The 19,310-nt window shown below is 56.5% G+C and overlaps 1 protein-coding gene across 9 annotated transcripts in view; it reads right to left on the bottom strand.

Moving 5' to 3' along the window:
* Nucleotides 1-986: 986 nt before the first annotated feature.
* The window catches only part of Tnrc18 (trinucleotide repeat containing 18), an 85,526-nt gene continuing 67,202 nt past the window's right edge, over nucleotides 987-19,310 (bottom strand). For 8 of the 9 annotated variants that reach the window (XM_021254653.2, XM_087196442.1, XM_013070598.3 and 5 more), the window contains 12 exons: nucleotides 17,655-18,082; nucleotides 11,646-11,798; nucleotides 11,117-11,258; nucleotides 9,740-9,857; nucleotides 9,478-9,553; nucleotides 9,275-9,383; nucleotides 6,361-6,477; nucleotides 5,428-5,592; nucleotides 3,871-5,156; nucleotides 2,533-2,769; nucleotides 2,344-2,418; nucleotides 987-2,175 (listed from right to left, as the gene is read on the bottom strand). In XM_021254653.2, the coding sequence (XP_021110312.2) occupies nucleotides 1,969-2,175; nucleotides 2,344-2,418; nucleotides 2,533-2,769; nucleotides 3,871-5,156; nucleotides 5,428-5,592; nucleotides 6,361-6,477; nucleotides 9,275-9,383; nucleotides 9,478-9,553; nucleotides 9,740-9,857; nucleotides 11,117-11,258; nucleotides 11,646-11,798; nucleotides 17,655-18,082 (3,113 nt within the window). In that variant the 3' untranslated portion in view covers nucleotides 987-1,968. The remainder of the gene's footprint in view (nucleotides 2,176-2,343; nucleotides 2,419-2,532; nucleotides 2,770-3,870; nucleotides 5,157-5,427; nucleotides 5,593-6,360; nucleotides 6,478-9,274; nucleotides 9,384-9,477; nucleotides 9,554-9,739; nucleotides 9,858-11,116; nucleotides 11,259-11,645; nucleotides 11,799-17,654; nucleotides 18,083-19,310) is intronic. The other variant, XM_021254655.2, reaches the window with a different exon arrangement.

Below are 19,310 nucleotides of genomic sequence, written 5' to 3'. Positions count from 1 at the left end.
CAGGGACACAGGTGGGCACCACATGACCCAAAACCACAGGGCAGTGTCAAAGATTGCCACCAGGTGGCGTGAGGGTGCCACTCTTCCTTCAGGCTGGAGTCCACCTGCGTGTGACTCAAGTTTCTCTGCTGCACAACCTTTCCTGCACTGCCTTCCCCCGTGTTAATGCTTGTCATCACCTTGCCTCTTCTGCAACCCTGAAATACAATAACAAAGCCCAGAATGACATCGTCAGCCATCCAAACTGGGTCAGGGGTGGCCAGGCCCCACACCAGCTTCTGCAGGCCCCAGAGGTATGGGCTTGGGGCCCCTCAGCCCCGCAGTGCCTCACCCAGAAGTGGGCACAGCTGGGAGCATTTTGCTCTGCCCTTTACAGAAAAAGTAGATGAGAAGCCTCCAGGGACCCCTGGCCAAGGAGACATGGTCTGTGTCCTTTGTCTGCCCAACATGGTAGCCACTAGCCAAGCCTGGCTACAGAGAAACCACAGACACGTGACATGCGGCGGTGCTACCAAATGTCTATTGACAATTTGATTTCCCCCAGTACTGAGTAGTAAACCTGAGCCATATACCCCCCAACCCTGTCCTTTTTTTTTGAGATAGGATCTTGCTAAATTGCCCAGGCTGGCCTCGAATTCGTGATCCTCCTGTCAGCCTCACAAGTATCCGGGATTACAGGAGTGCATCACATCTGGCTTAAATTAACTCAAATTTATTGTTTGTTTGTTTTTTTGGTACCAGGGATGGAACTCAGGACCTTGCACTTTCGAAGCAGGCTGCCACACCACTGAGCTAAATCCCCGGCCCAAATTAAATCAAATTTAAATAGCCATGTGTAGTCAGAGCTGCTAGGCCCAACTTCTAGTCTCCCTGGCTCCATGCGTGAAATGGCAGCCCCTCACCTCAGCCCCCCAAAACAAGGTGGCCCAATTGCCCCAGACACTGACCCCACCCTAGACCCTGAAATAAATCACTCCAAGCAATGATACTTTTTCCAATTAAATTTTTTCTTTTCTTTTTTTTTATGAAAAAAGATCACACAGAATTTGCCAACAAACAAAATTCCAAAAGAAACTTTAAAAAAAAAAAAAAGAAAAACAATAATTCCCCCAAAATAACAAAACCAAAGTCTGGCTTTTCCTTCCCTCTAGATTGTCTGCTGGAGCCCTCCTGTGGGTTCCGGTTCCACTTCGGTTCCGGAAGGCGGGGCTGGCTAAGTGCTTTCTGGCCCAGCGAGTGGAGGGGGCGCTGGGCTGGCGGCTCCCCTCCCTCTCCCTCCCTCCTCCTCCTCCTCTGTCTGGGGGCGAGCACAGTGCGGGGGGGGGGGGGGGGACTGGGGCAGTGAAGCCGGGTGCTGGACACTCACAATCTAACAGGAAATAAAAAATAATATTCCGCACGTCAGAGTGTGTTCGCTTTTTTTCCTTATAATTTCATAGCTATTTTTTCACAGTTTTAAAAAGTTTATATTTATATATATTTATATATATTTATCTTTATATATATAGTTAAAAAGTTGACTCCATTTAAAGGCGTATCATACAGGGGCGGGGAGTCGCTCTCGGTACAATAAAACTGTACAGGTTGAGGACCCGGCGCCCTCCTGGCGGCGGGCGCTGCTGGGGGGTCAGCACCATGGGGGTCTGTAGTGTGAGGGGCTGCGCTCCCTGCCCGCTCCGTCCCCAAGTCCAGGCCGCCCTCCGTCCTGAGCAGGCGGTGGGCAGCGGGTGGCGGCGGCTGTCCCGTCTGTGGGGCCTCAGTCTGCAAGGGCTGGGAAGGTGCTGGGGCCGGGCCGCCGTGGAACAGCCACACCCTGGTCGCCGAGGAGCCGGCCCGGGGGGCTGGGCCGTGTGCACACGTGCATGCATACGGGCACACACGCCTCACTTGCCCGGGCGCGCGCGGGCACATACATGCACGCGCTCGTGTCCGCGCCCCAGCAGTGGGCCTGGCGGGAGGGCCGGGTCCTCAGCACAGCATGGGCACGCCGTCCGTGGAGAAGATCATGCCCGTCGTGGGCTCGTAGGTGCCCGCCAGGTAGTACAGGCCCTCGCTGTCCTGGTACTTCTTGGTCTTCAGCATCTGCTCGTACTGCTCCAGGCCCACCACCAGGCACTTGTGCGACACTGTCTGCACGTCATTCTCGTCCACGTGCGAGGACTGGTACAGGGCGCGCTGCAGGGCAGGGCGTCAGGCGTCAGGGACGGGTTGCCCAGAACCCGGGGGAGACCCAGAGACAGACAGCTGGACAGAGACGGAGAGACAGGAGAGCAGGGGGCAGACTGGGAGGCAGGCGGGAAGGGGCCGAGCAGGCAGGAGCCGGGCTGAGGGCGGAGGCCCTACCTCCATGAAGTCCTTCCGCTGGCTGGAGGCCCGCAAGGCGGCGGGAAGGCTGCGGCCAGACTTCTGGTCCCAGGGCTGGGGGGACAGGCAGGGGCTGAGGTGAGCCCAGCCCAGCCCCACCCCCACACCCCAGGGCAGCCCTGCACCTTAAGCTCCTGCTCAGTCAGGCCCTCGCCCGGCCAGGCTCACCTGGCCCTCGTGGAGCTGCCGGCCCGGGCTGGTCTCCTCGGGGTGGTAGAACCACTTGACGCGGACCACCATGTTGCTGCCCCACGACTCCCACATGCTCTGGATGCGGCCAATGTAGGGGAGGTTGGGGCGCCCAGCCGACAGGAACACGGCGCAGTCCCCGATGCGGATCATCTCCTTCCCGCGCACGATGGCCTTGTAGAAGAGCTTGCGGGCCTTGCCCTTCATGCCGCGGCGCTGCAGGCCAGGCAACAGTCAGGGGCTGCACTCCGCGCCGAGCCCTTGGTGCCCCGCGTCCCGGCCCTGCCCTCTGGGTCACCAGCTGCCAACCTGGGGTGCTGCCTCCAATGGGCTGGTGCGGGGGGACTTAGGGGTGGCTCCTGAGGCTGAAAGTGCCTTTAACTCCCACCCCAGTGCACGCTGGGACCTGATCCTGAGCCCCACGGGATATCCAGGGACCCCACTGCCCCACACCCCTGTGACACTGCTCCCTGCAATCCCCACTATCTAGGCAGGGCCCGTGGGGTCCAGGCAGAGGGGCCTTAAGCCCACCCCTGCTGCCCAGTCTCAATCTGGCCAACCTACAACCTCTGGCACAGCGTGGCCCTGGGGGTGGGGGTATCACTTGCTCACGGCTCAGAAAAGGATCCCCTAAGAGAAAAGGACCCCTGTTCCAGGAACAGAGCCCAAGATGGGCAGATGCCACACAGCACCCTTCTGGGGGTCAGCATGCCAGGAGCAGCAGCCTGGGAGTCCGGGGTACGTGCTGGGAGCTGCTCAGATTCCCTTGGCTCAGGCACAGGGGACCGCTGAGGTGGCTGAGCAACTGCCAGCAGCTGTGCTTTTTGGCACTCCATACCTGCTCCCCTTGGCAGACACCCCCAGTGGGTAGTCGGAACACCCCATCCTCCCACTAGCCACTGTGACGGGCTCAGGAGGGGACAGGACCCAGGCCAGACACTCAGCCCTGGGAGGGACCTGCTTCCTACTGTTGCTCCTGAGCTAGGAGAACATGACCCGAAAACCACTGTACCTTCCTGCTGCCTGGGAAGTGGGGCTGCCGAAGGAGACCAGCACAAAGGGAGGACAGAGCCCTGAGGCCTGGGGTATGAACCCAGGAGAATCTGAAGACCACCTTCAAGCCCCTGGATCCACCTGTACCTGAAGCTGCACACCCCGAGCCTTTCTGCTAAAGAGCCCAGGAAGTTAGGCTTTGTGGGTTTAGGTCAGTCTTGTGTCTCTTTCCTTTGCAGCAGTAAGGCTACTCTCTGAGGGGCACAGGATCCAGGACACAGCCACACACGCCTGCCCTCTGCCCCAGGCTGCTTGGCTGCTTACCTGGGTGGGCTTGCCAAACCACTTCCAGAGCTGCCGGGCGGGCAGGAAGGCTGCAATCTTGGGCCGGTTCTCCACGGAGGGCAGGCGCTGCCGCTTGGCCAGCTCCTTGGTGGTGGGCAGGTGCACACCCTCACGCTTCTTGGGGCGGCTCCTGGGCCCAGCCTGCGCCTTGGGCTGCAGAGGCTGTGCAGGCTGGGGCGGGGGTGCTGGTGGCTGGGCAGCAGGTGCCTTCTTAGCCGAGGAGCGGGCCTTGCTGGCTGGCTTGGGGGGCTTGGCAGGCAGGGCGGGCTGGCTGGAGGGGCCAGGCACAGGCGCACGGGTCGCCTCGTCGTCTGAGCTGCAGGAGGAGTCCTCGTCCGTGGTGGAGGAGGAAGAGGAAGAAGAGGAGGAAGAGGAAGAAGAGGAGGAAGAGGAAGAGGAGGAAGAGGAGGACGAGGAGGAAGAAGAAGAGGAAGAGGAAGAAGAGGAGGAGGATGAAGAAGAGGAGGAGGAAGAGGAGGAGGAGGAGGAGGAGGCCGGGGAGGCCGGGGAGGCCGGGGAGGACGCCCTGGAGCTGGTGGCGCTGCAGGTGTGTCCTCCCGCAGCCCGGTTGTCCCCCCGGGTCTTGTCGCTGTCCTCCTCGCCTTCTGTCTCCGAGCTGCTGCTGCTGCTACTGCTGCTGCTGCTGCTGCTACTGCTGCTGCTGCTGCTGCTGCTGCTGCTGCTGCTCTCTGACTCCTCCGCCCCGTCCTGCTCAGCCTGGGCCTTGTCTGGGCTCTTGGGGTCCCCAGGGTCCTCCATTGGGAGCCCCACCCCAGGCTCCTGGGCAAGGTCCCCACCCAGGCCCTTGGGCTCCTGCCAGCCCCCCGCCACCGTGTCTTCCCGGAGGAGCAGGGCCTCTTTGGCCTTCTTGCTTTTGGGGGACGTGACCCCCTCATGGTCCAGCTTGACGAGCAGCTCAGCTTCCTCCCCCGGCCTCCGGGGGCCCTTGGGCCCCAAATCCTCTGTGGCCAGGGCCTTCTTGGGCTTGGGCCGGGTGGCGGGCATGGTGATGAGGGGCGCCGGGGGCAGGGCCACAGTGGGGGCCGGCAGCTCCCCAAAGGGCTCAGGAGCTGGGCAGCTGGCAAAGGTGGATGGCACTGGGCCAGGCTGTGGGGGAGCCAGGCGGGCCTTGGGGGCTTTGGCCCGCTTGTCCACAGGTTCTGGGGGGCTCTTCTTGGAACTTGGGGTGCCGATTGGCTCCAGGCCCGTGGAGGTAATGGGAACCTCATCAGTGGAGGCCACCTCCTCTGAGACAGCGGCTCTGTCTAGAAAACAGAAGACAACGAATGAAATGGAGGCTGCACTGGGGCTGCAGGCTGCGGGGCCCTGAGCCAGGGCAGCAGCCTGGGGCACTGCATGCGGCCCAAGCGCCTCCCTGAACTTGCGACTGCGCTCAGGCTCAGCTTGTGACAGCCTCTTTCCTCCCTCGCCCTAGTCCAAGGCTGCACCTGGACAGAAATCCCAGTGGTCCTGGGCTCATGTGGATTCCAACCCACCCCGCGCTGCCCCTAGCCTAGCCATCCCGAGCCAACCTACCGCCCTTGGCCTTGGTGCTGGGCTTCCGCCCACGCCCTCGAGCCTTGCCTCCTGGCTCCTCGGACCCTGCTGTGGGCCCCTCTTTGCCTTCCCCGGGGTCTTTGCTGGTCTTCCTGCTGCGGCGCTTGGCACTGGGCACCAGGAGGGCTGGGGATGGCTCAGCACCTATAGGGCACAGCAGATGGTGGCTCAAGCCTGGTCTCCACCGGCCCAGCTTCCAACTCCATGCTCGTCACATCTCCAGGGAGCAAGACATGGCGGGGATGATTCTGGCCGGGCTCCCCAAGTGACCTGAATGATCAAGGCTCTGTGCACCATGAGGGGTGCTCCTGGGACCCACCTGGGAAAGTTCAAGACCTCTGAGGTTATCACACCGGAAGGCAGTGCAGGGCAAGTTTTGCCCCTGCTCCTTGAGGACCAGGGCACTGGATGAGACATTAACCTTTTTTTTGGTACTGAGATTGAACCCAGGGCCTTTGCACTGAGCTATGGCCCCAGCCCTTTTTTATTTTTTATTTTGAGACAGGGTCTCACTAAGTCACTAAGTTGTTGTGTAGGCTGGGCTTGAAACTATGATCCTCCTGCCTCAGCCTCCCAGAGTGCTGAGATTACAGGCATACACACTATGGCTGGCTTCCTTAACCTCTCTGAGCCCTGGTTTCATTACTCCTCAAAGACAATGGCCACTGCCACAAGGGACCATGGTTAGAATTCGCACTATGGCTTGGAACCATCAAAAACACTGGCCCAGCCTCCTGTGGCCCTCACGGATCACAGGACCCATGTGGGGGCCCAAGATCACCATCTCCACCGTTCCCACCCCTATGGGTTCTGATGGCCCAGGAGGGAGACACCCAGGGCAGGCTGCCGGGAACCAGAAGGGCAGCCCTGGAAGGGCAGCTGGAAGCCCTCAGTTGTGGGCTGCTCACTCACACTGGATCTTATACTCGGGCGGCAGGAGGCGGATATGCGACAGGGGGATTCTGCCTGTGTCCCCGTCATCAAACTCCACGGTGATCAGGTCCCCGTCATCCTCCAGATCCAGCAAACCTGCAGGTGTAGGGAGACAGGTCAGGGGCCCCAGAGTTCCGCCTCAAGTAGGCACAGCGCTGGGGATGCCGGCGGCAGACACTGTGTGCACAGCGAGTGTGGAAGGCTGAGCCGGGCCAGGGCCGCTCTCCACATCCTGCACTTCAGCGCCAGCAGACAGCAGATCACGCCCGAGAGACCCTCCCCAAAACAGCAAAGGGACCGCAGGCTGGCGGCCCTGAGGGACAGGAGAGAAAGGATGCTGCCACTGGGACAGGTGCACAGGAACTGACCCTGGTCTCAGCTTTGCCACCGGCAGCTGCCTGGGAGGTGGAATGCCAATGAAAAGAACAAGGTGGGACCAGGGGACCCCAACAGTGTACAGACTGAGGCCTGCAGGAGCCGGGAGGTTCGCTCACCTCTGGCAGGAAGGACACCAGGTACAGCTGGGGTCACCAGGACATCCACACCCTGAGCAGTGACACCCCATACCCCTTCTAGATGTAAACCCTAGGCTTGCACCCCCAGGACACAGCCTCAGGACACTGCTGGTATTTGGGGGTCCCCAAAAACACTCCTGCCACCAACAGGAGGCTGCACTCATGCACTGAGCCCGTCATCATTTCTCTTCACGGAGGACCAACGGCAACATCCGGAAAGTCTCTAAAGATGTCACAAACCAGGCGTGACAGCGAATGCCTATAATCCCTGCACTCGGGAGACTGAGGCAGGAGGATCAAAGGTTCAAGCCTGGCCTCAACTACACAGTGAGACCCTGTGTCAAAAAAACCCCACAGTCGCCTGCTGTGCAAGCACAAGGACCCGAGTTTGATCCCTGGTACAAAAAAAAAAAAAAAAAAAACCCCACCAAAAACAGAAAGCATGAAGAACTAACAGGCAAGAAGCAGATCAGGAAAAAAAAAAAGCTGACGAAATTCAAAGTACAAAAAATTTATCCTCAGAAATGTTTTTTAAAAAGATAATGTGTTGAAGCAGAAACATTTTGTGAAAAGGAACATTCAGGAAATAAGAAAGAACTCTTAGGAGTTTTTAAATGATAGCATGAATTTTAAAATTCAAGAGAACAGAAGGGATTAGAAGGTAAAGTAGGGGAAATCTCCCAGAAAACGGAACAAAAAGATAAAGAAGGAGACAATAACAGGGAGGAAGATATGAACGCTGAGGACGCCAGACTATCTGAGTTCCAGGACTGCAGATGGAGGAGCAAGGAGACAATGCAGGGTCAGAGCCCAGAAGCTTCCAGGACTGGAGGGGTCTGCGACACAATCACAGTGAGCACAGCTCCCAAGTCCCCCCAATGGGGAACACACACGTGGAGAAAGGTTGGGGGAGCCCAGGGATTTCGGGCCTATAGATAACAAAAAGACCCAGAGTTTCCAGAGAGAAAATTAGGGCTCTTACAAAGATCTGAGAACTGCAATGCCAGCGAACTTCTCAAATTACACTGGAAGCTAAGTAAAAATCAAACAATGACTTTGAAATGGTGAAGGGAAATTATTTCCAATCTAGAATTATTTTTGGGGGGGGGATACCAGGGATCAAACTCAAGACCTTGTGCTTGCAAAAGAGGCACGGTGCCACTGAGCTAAATCCCCAGCCTCCAATCTAGAATTTACACCTAGCTCAGCTCTCTCTAGAGAGCAGGAGAAAGAGATTACAAACACATGGGGCTTAAGAGACTCACCTCCTGGGGGTTCCTGCTCAGGAAGCTACTGAAAGATCCTCTACTAAGATGAGCCAAGAAAGAGAAAGGCAAGATGGCACACTCGAGGAGCCCATGCAAGCCTCAGCAGGTGCCCCAAGAGGCCCTGCAAGGTAGCCCGGAGAGCAGGCAACCTGGCCTGGGAGCCCAGAATCCAAGACAAATTCTTCCCACACAACAGGATATTAGGGTCAGGCGTGGTGGCACATGCCTGTAATCCCAGCACTTGGGAGGCTGAGGCAGGAGGATCACCGTAAGTTTGAGGCCAGCCTGAACTACATCGTAAGACCCTGTCTCAAAAAAACCAGAATCCTAGGGTACTGATGATAAATGAGTGACCAACAGATGGAAAAATGAATCTTCTCAGCCTAATATCCTGTGGCTCAGACTGTAACTGACTCCCGTTTCCTGGCTGCTGGGCACCCCCTATTTTGCTCACCAAGCAAGTAGATGGCAGGAAGCTGAGGCATGGACTGCATCTGCTATGTGGGTTTCGGTCTTGCGGGCACTCACAGCCCACCTCTGGATGTGCTGGCTTGGTGACAGCTGAGGGGAGAGCCCCCTGGTCCCCGCCTCTTCCCTCTGCCTGACACCCCACCCGCATCTTCTGAGGCACCCGTTCTTTTTATCTGCCCAGCTTCCATTCTCTGTCCTGCTGCCAACACCCCAACTTTCCTGGGGAGACCACCTTCCCTGTCACCCTCAGTCAAGTGTGTGAGGAAGCCGACCTCATCCTCAGCTTCAGGGACAAGAACCTGGCCCAGGCCAGCCCAGCAGACACTGCAGCTGGGTGGACAAACACTGCCTTATGTGGGCCTTGGGGGAACCCGGAAAGGGAGCCAGAATCTGATGGCAGCGCCTGTTAGGAAGGTAACGTTCCTTCAAGGAGCTGTGTGAACCAGCCCAGGGAGTCAAGTCCTGGTGGGCTCCTCCAAACAGCACCTGGATCCACCCATGCCCAAAGGCCCTGCTGCTCTCAGTACGTGAGCCAATAAAAGCCCTTCTGATGAAGCCAGCTAGCACAGGCTTCTGGTAACTGACTGAATCCACCTTGACATGTTAGGAGCCAGGGCAGTGCAGGAGGGCACATCTCACCTCGGACCACGGTGCCCGGGTAGAGGCAGCGGTACTGCTGGCTCCAGTAGGCCGCGATCCTGGTCCCCTGCGGCAGGAAGCGGGTGGAGGCTGGCCTCACATCAATGATCTGCAAGGGCACAGGTGGGCGCACAAAGTTGTAGCCACAGCCTTTGGCTGGCCCAGCCCAGCCCAGCCCCCTGGGCCTGCTTCCCACCGCTCACCGCCTCCTGCAGCAGCTGCTCCAGGCAGTAGATGTGGGGCCGGTTCCCGCGCTCCCCCTCCACCACCACACGGTATCTGCAGGGCCGGGCATCATGTGTGAGGGGTGTGCCCAGTGCCCCCACCCAGGCCGCCGAAGCTGGGGGCCTGCGAGAGCTGGTACATGGGTCCTCTCCCTGCCGCCTGTGCCAGCTGGGCCCAGGGCCCGGCCCACACTGTCCCCTCCTGCGGAGCTGACCACACCCCTCCCGCGCCTGCACTCACATGTCCGGCGAGTGCACGGTGTGCACATGCCCCGCATACAGCAGCTTGTCGTCCATGGGGATGAGCACACGCAGCCCGTCCTGCAGCTCGTCCTTGTCAATGACGCAGGAGCGCGGGGCTGCAGGCAGAGGGCCCATGAGGGACCAGCACATGTGTGCCCAGGCGGGTGCCACCCCAGCCTGCCCCAAGTGCCAACACCCTGGGGCCACCCCTTGTCCGGGGTGCCTTCCCCATGTCGGCGTCTGGCCCCTGCCCGAGGCCCTCTGGGGCTTTCCATGGCCTCTGCTCTGCCCACGAGCCCCACGGCTGAGGTTCCCTGCGGCCTCTGCGCCCACTTGCCCTCCTGGCTCCCCCAGGCTCTGTCCTCCAACACCGCTCTTCTTCCTCAGGCCTCTCCCTCAACCCCGTCCTAACCAAGACCATGCAGGCAGCGCCAGAGCCGGGCAGCAGGGACCCTCTCCTCCACCCCCACCACTGCCTACGCCTCAGGCCGAGGGGACTTCCCACACCTGGGCATGGGGTGCGGCCGCATTGCTCGCCTTGGCCAAGGGCAGAAGCAGCTGAATGCCAGATCCAAGCCAAGGCCCTGAGACCCTTAAACTCCGGCCACATCACAGGGCCACTGTGCCCACCACACCACGATGTGTCACACGAAGCAGAGTGGCACCCAGCACCGCTGGAGACAGCTGTTGGTCAACACAGCTGCCCGGGCTCCGGGACCCCAGACCCACATGCGAGTGACCAGGCACTCCCTTGGGGACACCCTGCTCCCCGCGCCCCGGCCCCCGTGCCCGCTGGACATGACTGGCCTGGAGTGTCCTCCAGGCACCCCAAATCCTATGTGGGAAACTTCAGTGCCTGTGATCCCCCACAGCTTCCCCAGGACCCCAACACCAGTCCTCTTCCTGTCTCCTCTGCTTGCACGGCCCAGCCCCACACCCTGACCACTCTCCCTCCCTGCAGCTCCCACGACGGCTGTGGTCACTCCCATCTGTCTGGAGGGCGACCGCCTCCCACCTGGACACCAGCCCTCCTGGGCCCCAGTGCACTCTCTTTGCCGCAGCTGGGCAGCTCATTTCAATCCCACCTGACCTCACCACTCTCCACTCACAGCCAGGGAGGCCACAGGTGCTCTTAGGATGCGCACCAAGCTCCTCACAAGGCACAGCAGACTGCGGGTGATCTGCTGCTACCTTCCCCAGCCCGGAGGATGCTCAGCCACCCCCAGAGCCACCTGGCCTCCCTGCATTGCCCTCAGGGACCTCACACACGCTGCTGCCTGCTGCAGCTCAGGCCAGGGCTCAGATCAAGCTTCCTGATGGAGCCCCGTGGTGTGTCCCCCCCCACATACATACACAGAGCCTCGCAGCCCCTCACCTGGGGTCAGCGGTCGCTCCACAGCACCCCCCCGAGGCAGGTGCTCGTCCTCTGAGAAGCTTGAGTCCTGGTTGGGCTCGAAGTCCTCCTCGGCAGCCATGCTCTCCATCAGCTTGCTCACAGCACCCCCCTTCCCACGGTTCTGGGGACACAGCGCAGCAGGCCGCTGGTTTAGGGCACTGCCTGGCAGCCCACCTGGTAGGGGACCCTGCCCAAAACTCAGGGGATCCACGTGTGTACACAGGGGTTCCAGCTGGGTACACCCCGAACAGTGGGAGGACGACACAGGCTGGAACTGACTGCTCAGGGCCTGCACATGCTCAGCACAGTACTCACTACTCAGTGCTCAGTGCTCAGTACTGTCCTATTACCACAGCAAATGCCTTGGTTCCCCAAGGGAAACTGAAGTGGCATCTCAGGGTGCAGGCACTACTGCCAGTCACCCGGCCTCACGGGACACCCAGCCCCAGCTTCAGAAGCACAGGCAGCTGCCTCAGGGCACTGTCCCAACACCTGCCCGGGACCTCACCTCCTTCTTGGCCTCCTTCCCGCTGGCCTTGGCTTTGGTCCTCTTGGCGGTGGCCAGGGGGCTGGCATGAGGGGCCCTGGCCTCAGGGGGCAGGCTAGGGACACGGGGTGGTGGCAGCATGGTGGCAGAGCCAGCCTCCTTCCCTTTCTTCTTCTGGAAAGGAAGCAAAACAGAAGCTTGAAGGCAGGGCCTTGCTGCCTGGAGAGGGGAGCCAGGGTCCCCATCCTGCCTCCTGTCACTCACCACGGCCCCCACCGTGGGAGTAACCCTGATGGAGCCACACCAGAGACAGGGACAAGACCCCTCACTCCCTGCAAGTGGCTCAGCCATTTTATCACTCTGCATGTTCTGTTGCCCTAAAAGACTGGCAGGAAGTATACATAGAGGTATAATCAAAAAGTACTGTGAATGTTGACATTTAAAAATTTATTATAGAGCCGGGGATGTAGCTCAGTGGTTTCGCCGCCTGCTGCACAAGCGCAAGGACCAGAGTTCAATCCCCGGTATCAAAAAAAAAAAAAAAATTTATTATAGTAAAAGACGCATTATCATTAATCCCCCTCACTTTGAACACATTTATCCCATCATTCTTGCTACTTTCTGAAGCAGTTCTGGGAGTCCTCTTTCATGTCTTTCATGAATGTCTTTAGTTGCACTGTTGTGGCTGCCTCAATGTCCTGAATCAACTCAAAATGTTTCCCTTTAATGGTCATTTTAACTTTGGAGAAAAACCAGAAGTCCCATGGTGCCAGATCCGGTGAATAAGGTGGGTGAGGACGTTTATGCATTTTTATGAGCCTGCCTTTCCCGTAGATGGTATTCAGCAGCAGCATTCATGGGATATTTGATCATACCTTGTAAAGACACTCAGCAAAGAGGACTTCCAGAGCTGCTTCAGAAAGTGGCAGGAACAGGGCTGGGGATTCAGCTCAGTGGCACCTCGCCTGCCTCGCAAGGGCAAAGTCCTGAGTTTGATCCCCGGTCCCCCCAAAAAAGAAAAATGGCAAGAACAAGGCCAGGTGTGGTGGCACATGACCAGCACTTGGGAGGCTGAGGCAGGGGGATCTCTGCAAGGTCAAGGCCAGCCTGAACTACACAGTGAAATCCTGTCTCAAAGAAAGTGGCAAGAACAATGGGATAAGTGATGAGATCAATGGAAATGTGTCTTTACTGTAATACATTTTTAAAATTGAAACATTCACGGTGTCCTCTGGCCTCTTGGATGTGAGTTCCCGACCAAAAACCCTTCTGCTGCTAACAATGTGCCAAAGCCTTCCAGAACTCTCCACCAACACACGCAGGCAGGCAGGCACCAAAGCTACACAGACATTTTTTTTTTAAGATGTGGGAATTTACCAAAAGTCCTGCTCTGAAATCCCCGCCTCCCATGTGGCTAATACACACAGGGGTGGCTCTGTTTCTCGACATAGCAGCTACAGGATATGCCACAGGGAGGGCGACTGTTGGGGGCTGTCATGCATTTGACCACCCCCAGGGGCAGACAGACAGGCTGCCTCTATTTTCCACTGTTTCAAATGATGCCACACACACACACACACACACACACACACACACGAGACCTGATGTGTAATTCTAGAGAGAGGACAGATTCCTGGAAGGGGACTGAAAACCAGGGTCCCAAAGTGAGGGGGAGCCGCCCATCTCAGAGGTGCCAGCAGGGAGAAATGTGCAGCCCCTCTCTTCCAGTCTGGGACAGGATGTAGCTGAGGCCCTTTTAAAAAGGGGCCTCCTGGGGCCAGGGATTTAGCTCAATGGTGTCCCACCTGCCTTTCAAGGACCTGAGTTTGATCCCCAGTATGAGAAAAATAAATAAAAATAAAAATAAAAAGGGGCCTCCTGTATAGCTTCACAGATCTGAGCAAAGAACGGGAGCAACCTGGATGCCTGGCCATCTGACCCACAACTGGTGCCCCACACACAGCTTAAACCCTTGGTTGCACTCCTAGCGAAAGCCAACAGCATAAGAGAGTGAAAATGCTGCTCCTTGAACCAAACTACAGCTAGCACAACCCAGGGGTTCCAGTGGGATCGAAGGCAAGTGACATGATGCTTCTGGTTGTTCTGTTTTGTTTTGCTTTTGGTGGGACAGAGGATTGTACCCAGGGCCTTCACAGCAACCTACACCTCCAGCCCTTTTTACTTTATTTTTAAATTTTAAGACAGGGTCTTGCTGAACTCAGGCTGTCATTAAACTTTTAACCCTCCTGCCTCAGCCTCTCAGAGTGCTGGGATTACAGGTATGCACCACCAGGCCCAGCATGATGCTTTTGAAAAGGGACATGTCAAACCCCAAATGACCAAGGCCAGGGAGAGGAAATTAAGAAACAGAAATTCAAAGCAAACAGCATTCAAAGGGACAAAAACAGCTGTGTTCTAGGGATAAGAGGTCTATAGCTTCATCCCATGGTGGAAACGTATTCATGTGTGCTCTGTATTTTTTTTTTTCTTTTTGGTTTTTTGAGACAGGGTCTCATTATGTAGCCCAGGCTGGCTTCGAACTCATAATGAACCTCCTGCCTCAGCCTCCAGAGTGCTGGAATTATAGGCATGCACCATCATGCCTGGCCTGTATTTTCTTGTTTCTGTGCATGTTTTATTCCCATTTATATCCCTGAAAGCAGAAGGTATGCTGAGGTGGGGAGCACCCTGGTTACACCGCCTTGGTCTCCAGTATCTGCTATTGGTTGGATGCTTTTTCTCAGGGCTTTGTGGCTGCACACCTAAGGTAAGGAAAAAGGCCATCTCTGTACAGATCTTTTCTTTTCTTTGGTACTAGGGATTGAACCTTGGTACATTCTACCAGTGAGCCACATCTCCAGCACTTTTTATTTATTTATTTTTCATAGGTTTATTATTTGTTCTTTTCTATAATTATGGCAGATTTATTAGAGATATCTTTTCTTTTCCATGTCAATCTGCCTCAGGTTTAAATATTACAACATATAACTTAATTGTAAAAAGCCTCATCTGGCAAACATTTATTGTAAGTACTGATATATTGCATTTACTTTATGCATTTTACTTTATTTCCTGTTTCCTCTATCCCTATGTATTTGTCTCCCCACTGACATTAGGGAATGTGTTGGTTTTTTGTTTGTTTGTTTGTTTGTCTGTATTGTGGTACCAGGGATCGAACTTGGGTCCTTCAGCTTGTGAGACAGGCAGCAGAACCACTGAGCTAAATCCCCAGCCAGGGAATGTGTTTTTTGTTGTTGTTGATTACACACTCCCTTAATCTAGTTGTTTTCTATTGGTTGGAATTATTCACTGTATTTCTATTCTCTTAACGGTTGTTACTCTTTGTAGGTAACAGGGAAAGGGAACATTACCAGAAGCCCTAGTCTCCTGTGAGCCACAACAGCACAAGGTGAATTAAAGAATAAAGACAGGAGAGAAGATTTAGGGCACAGCTGGGTTCTGGGCCTGATCAATGTTGCTCTGAGCAGTAAAGACGAAGACACACAGGCTTGCTACTATTTATTGGGTTCACAGGGAGTAACAAATGACTCAGAGGGTGGCCAGTCTTTATTTATTTTGAGACAGCTTCACTAAGTTGCCCAGGTTGGCCTCGAGTTTGCAATCCTCCTGCCTCAGCTTCCCAGCATCCTGGGAGCCCAGATTATGTCCAGATTTTCTCCCATTTATTTATACTCCAAATCCTATTTTGTTTTGTTTTGTTTTGTGTTTGTTTGGTAACAGGGATCGAACTCAGGACCTTGTGCTTGTGAGGCAGGTGCCAGAACCACTGAGCTAAATCCCCGGCCCCAAACAATTTTTATTATCACATAAAACCAGCAACTTTTTTTCCCTCTGACCAGAAAAATCATTGCTGGGAGCCCCACCCCTTTTATTTACATGAGAAAGCCAGGGACTTTCCCTCTTATGGGCCACCTGGGACATGCAGTTGGCAGAGGTACCCACTTCATGTCGGTGAGCACTCAATAGATACAGCAGTTCCCTTAGCCTCAACCTCTCTTTCCATGTTCCAGTTACCCAACATCAACTGCCGTCCAAAAATACTACATGGAAAATGCCAGAAATGAACAACTAAGAAGTCTCTGACAGCATGCCATTCCAAAGGACGTGATGAACACTTGTGCCACCCCAACCCATGCCCTCACAGTGGGGACACAAGCCACCCCTGTCCCTGGAGTCCAGCTGTACCCCCTTGGTCACTTGGCCACCACCTGGGTATCAGAAGGACAGCTGCATTGTGGCCAGACTCACTCAGGACTCTGCTCTCTGCAGTTTCAGGCATTCATGGGGACCTCAGAACACGTCTCCAAGGACAAGGAGCCGAATGGATCCGTGGTCTACTGGGGGGGGCCTGGCATTACTATTTATTATGTTGGCACCCTTTCACCAAGGCCTGAGAACACAAGATAGCTTCAGCCCTGAGCACAAAACCACAATGCCCATGGATGGTGCTTGGCTATCCATCCCCTCATTGGGAAACTGATTTCTGAGTCTCAGCCCTTTTTGTGATTTTTCTCGTAGAATGTCATTGTTTTATGAGGGTTCTGCCTCCACTGGGGACTCAGTGGAAAGGCCTGAAGCAGTGTACTGTGGAGTCGGCCAGTTAAGTCTGAATGTAAGCACTTAAGGGAGAAGCCACTGGCCATTAACTTGCTAGCAGCCAGTGCAAAAAGGGTAACACATCTAATTATTATCACATTTTTGAAAAGCAAGTATTCTTGGGCCAGGGATGTAGCTCAATGGCGCTGCCTGGCAAGTCCAAGGTACTGAGTTTGATCCTCAGTACAAAAAAGAAATAAAAGAAAAGGAAGTATTCTTTTTTTTTTTTTTTGATACTGGGGATTGAACTCAGGATTGCACTTGTGAGGCAGGCGCAGTGTCACTGGGGCTAATTCCCTGCCCAAGTATTCTTAATCTAGAGTGTCCATGAAGACAATTCAAAAAATCTTTTCTCTTGGGTAGGGAAAAAACTCTATCTCAGTTCAGTGCTAGAGCACTTGCCTAGCACACATGAGGCCCTGGGTTCCATCCTCAGCATGAACATCCTCAGTACCAAAGGAAAAAGAAAATCCCGTATCTAGTTTCACATTTTTACCGCAAAAGAAATGCGGTTTTCCTGCAGCTGACAGTGGAGGCCACAAACCACAATAGCGTCAGTAGCACCAGCGACGCTGCCACCAACAGAAACCAGAGTCCCCAGCCCAGGACAGTTCCTACCTACCCTCCACGCATGGGGCTCCATGCTCCACCCTGTGCTCACTGTCACCACCACCGGACCCTCTAGGACCTGTGGCCCTCTACTGCATGTCTCCCGCAGGCCCAAAGGCTGGGCCGCAGCTGGCACTTCGAGGGGGAGGTCGAATGTTTAGGAGGTGGGGCATGTGGGGAGGACCTCAGGTCACCCCCTAGACCCTCTGGTCCCTGCCTGCCTTCCTGCTGGCTGGCGAGGGGGTGGTTCTACTCCCCTCCTGGCACCCCACGAACTGCTCCCCCTACAGGCCAGAAACAATGGGGCAATGGATCCAGGGCAGCAACTTCCGAACTTGTGAGGTAAACAACCCTTTCTCTTCATGAGTCAGTTAACTAGGTGTTTGTTACAGTGATGGAAGGTGGGCCAACCTGGGGCCTAGGTACTGTGTTTATTTACACACCTTTTCTTTTTTCTTTTTTCTTCTTGTGGTACAAGAGACAGAATGCCAGGGTGCCACACTGAGCTATGCCCCCAGTCCCTTTTGTATCTTTAAAATTTTGAGCAGAGTCTCACTAAGTCCCAAAGTTGCTCGGGTTGGGGTTAAACCTGAGATCCTCTTGCCCCAGCCTCTTAGTCACACAGGTGACCACAGCCCTCCATAAGGAAGAGTGAAGGTAGCAAAGCTCCTCCTTCCTTGACAGGGTCACTGACTCAGAAGCCCGAAGCCGGAAGCCTGTTCACTGACTTCGAAGCCCGAAACCCAAAGTCCGAAGCAGGGACCCAGTCCCACAGTGGTGCACCCCGAGCCAGCCAGCGCCTACCTTCCTGGGGTCCTTCCTGTCCCGGGTGCGGCCACTGTCCTTGCGTGGGCTGGGCAGGCCCCGGGCGCAGCGGCCGGGCTTGGCAGTGGTCGTAGCGCTGCTGCTGGGTGCGGGCGCGGGCGCAGAGGCCGAGGCGTCGTGCAGGAAAATGCGCTCGCTGCGCCGCCGGGTCCACAAGTCGTCATCGCTGGCTTCAGGCCCCGCCTCGAAGCCCGGCTCCTTGGGACCCCGCAGCTTGCGGGCCTTGCGCCCCTTGTCGGCGGCCAGCTTGGCCTTGCTGGGGCTGCCGGGGCCATGGGCTGAGGGCGCGGGCGTGGCCAGCGGGGGGCTCGGCTCCCCGGGCGCCTTCTTGGGCCGCAGCAGTGTGGTGGCCGGCGGCCGGCGCACCTTGACCTCGCTCTCTGAGTCTGTGTACTCGAACTCTGTGCCTGTGGGGAAGACGGGAGGGTGGGGCAGCACTAAGCTCGGGCACCTCCTGCTGCCTCACCCCAAGAGCTTAGCCCAGGACTAGCCAGTGCCTCCGGGTACCTCGGGACCCCAGAAGTGAGGGCAGGAGAGCCAGAGGGGCCCAGCCCTGCACAGGCAGGAGGCGCCACAGCCCTGGGCCCAGCCCCTCACCAGCCCTGTCCTCAGCAGGCCAAGGGACCCACTTCCCTCTGCCCTGGGCTCCCAGGCTCTGGAGGCCTTAGCTGCCCCTGGCAGCTGCTGGCTCCTGCCCAACCCCACCTGCCTAACCTCTGCGCTTTCCCTTCCACTCCTGTTCTGCCACTATGGCATCTTGCTCCACCTCAACTTGGAAAACCCTGCAGTCCGCTACGATGGGCATGCAGGCACGTCCTCTGTCCACACCTCCCTCATCACAGTGACACACCATGGCGCGTCTGTCCCTGTCCAGCCCATCTGGCCTGCCCTGCCCTCTAGAGCGGCCCCCTTACCCCCCTTCTCATCCAGCCTCCAGCCTGGACAGAATCGGCACCCAGGAAAAGCATGACCATGTGAGTTGGTGGCACTTCTGTGGGGGCACAGGCTTTGGGTTAGAGCCCAGGGTTGGGACATCTGCAACACCGTTGGGTTAGCAGCCCTGGAGAGGGTCAGTGCCTGCCTTGGGTTCCCCTAGCACACACGGCAAGATACCAGGGCCCATGTGAGCTCTATTGGCCCCAGGCAGCTGGCAGCCTGGCCACAAGGGTTCCCATGAGAGGTCACCCCCAAAGAGGCAGCCACAGCAGCAGAGCCAGGGGGCCACCCAGGGAGAAGAGCCACTGGCAAAGCCTAAGGGTCCCAACAATTCATCTCCCTTGGGCGAGAAGGCTGCTGGGGCTTTCTGGCTGAGGAGGCAGCTTGGAACTTCTACTCTGAGCAAGAGATACTGAGACTCCTTCTCATGAAAGCCCAGCACAGGTGTACCCTGTGTGGGGCAGGCAGACAGTGGACTGAGAAGGTGCCCATGGAAGGGGGAGACTTTGCCCTGGACCCCAACTCTGGCCCAGGGCACAGGCTGCCTGGTGCTCACGGGAGGGAGGGCTGTGCATGTGTGGAAAGAAATGAATCCTTCTGGCCTTAACAGCAGGAAAGAGAAAGCTGCTGACAATGCAGGAGAGAGTAGAAAGGACTCCCAAGCTCTGTCTCCCCACACATGGCACAGAATTGATAATA

This window comes from Heterocephalus glaber, unplaced genomic scaffold, assembly GCF_053883595.1.
Source record: "Heterocephalus glaber isolate CG9 unplaced genomic scaffold, H.glaber_assembly_v1.0 deba00001610, whole genome shotgun sequence".
Lineage (NCBI taxonomy): Eukaryota > Metazoa > Chordata > Mammalia > Rodentia > Bathyergidae > Heterocephalus > Heterocephalus glaber.
This window is presented reverse-complemented; position numbering and strand designations above follow the sequence as displayed.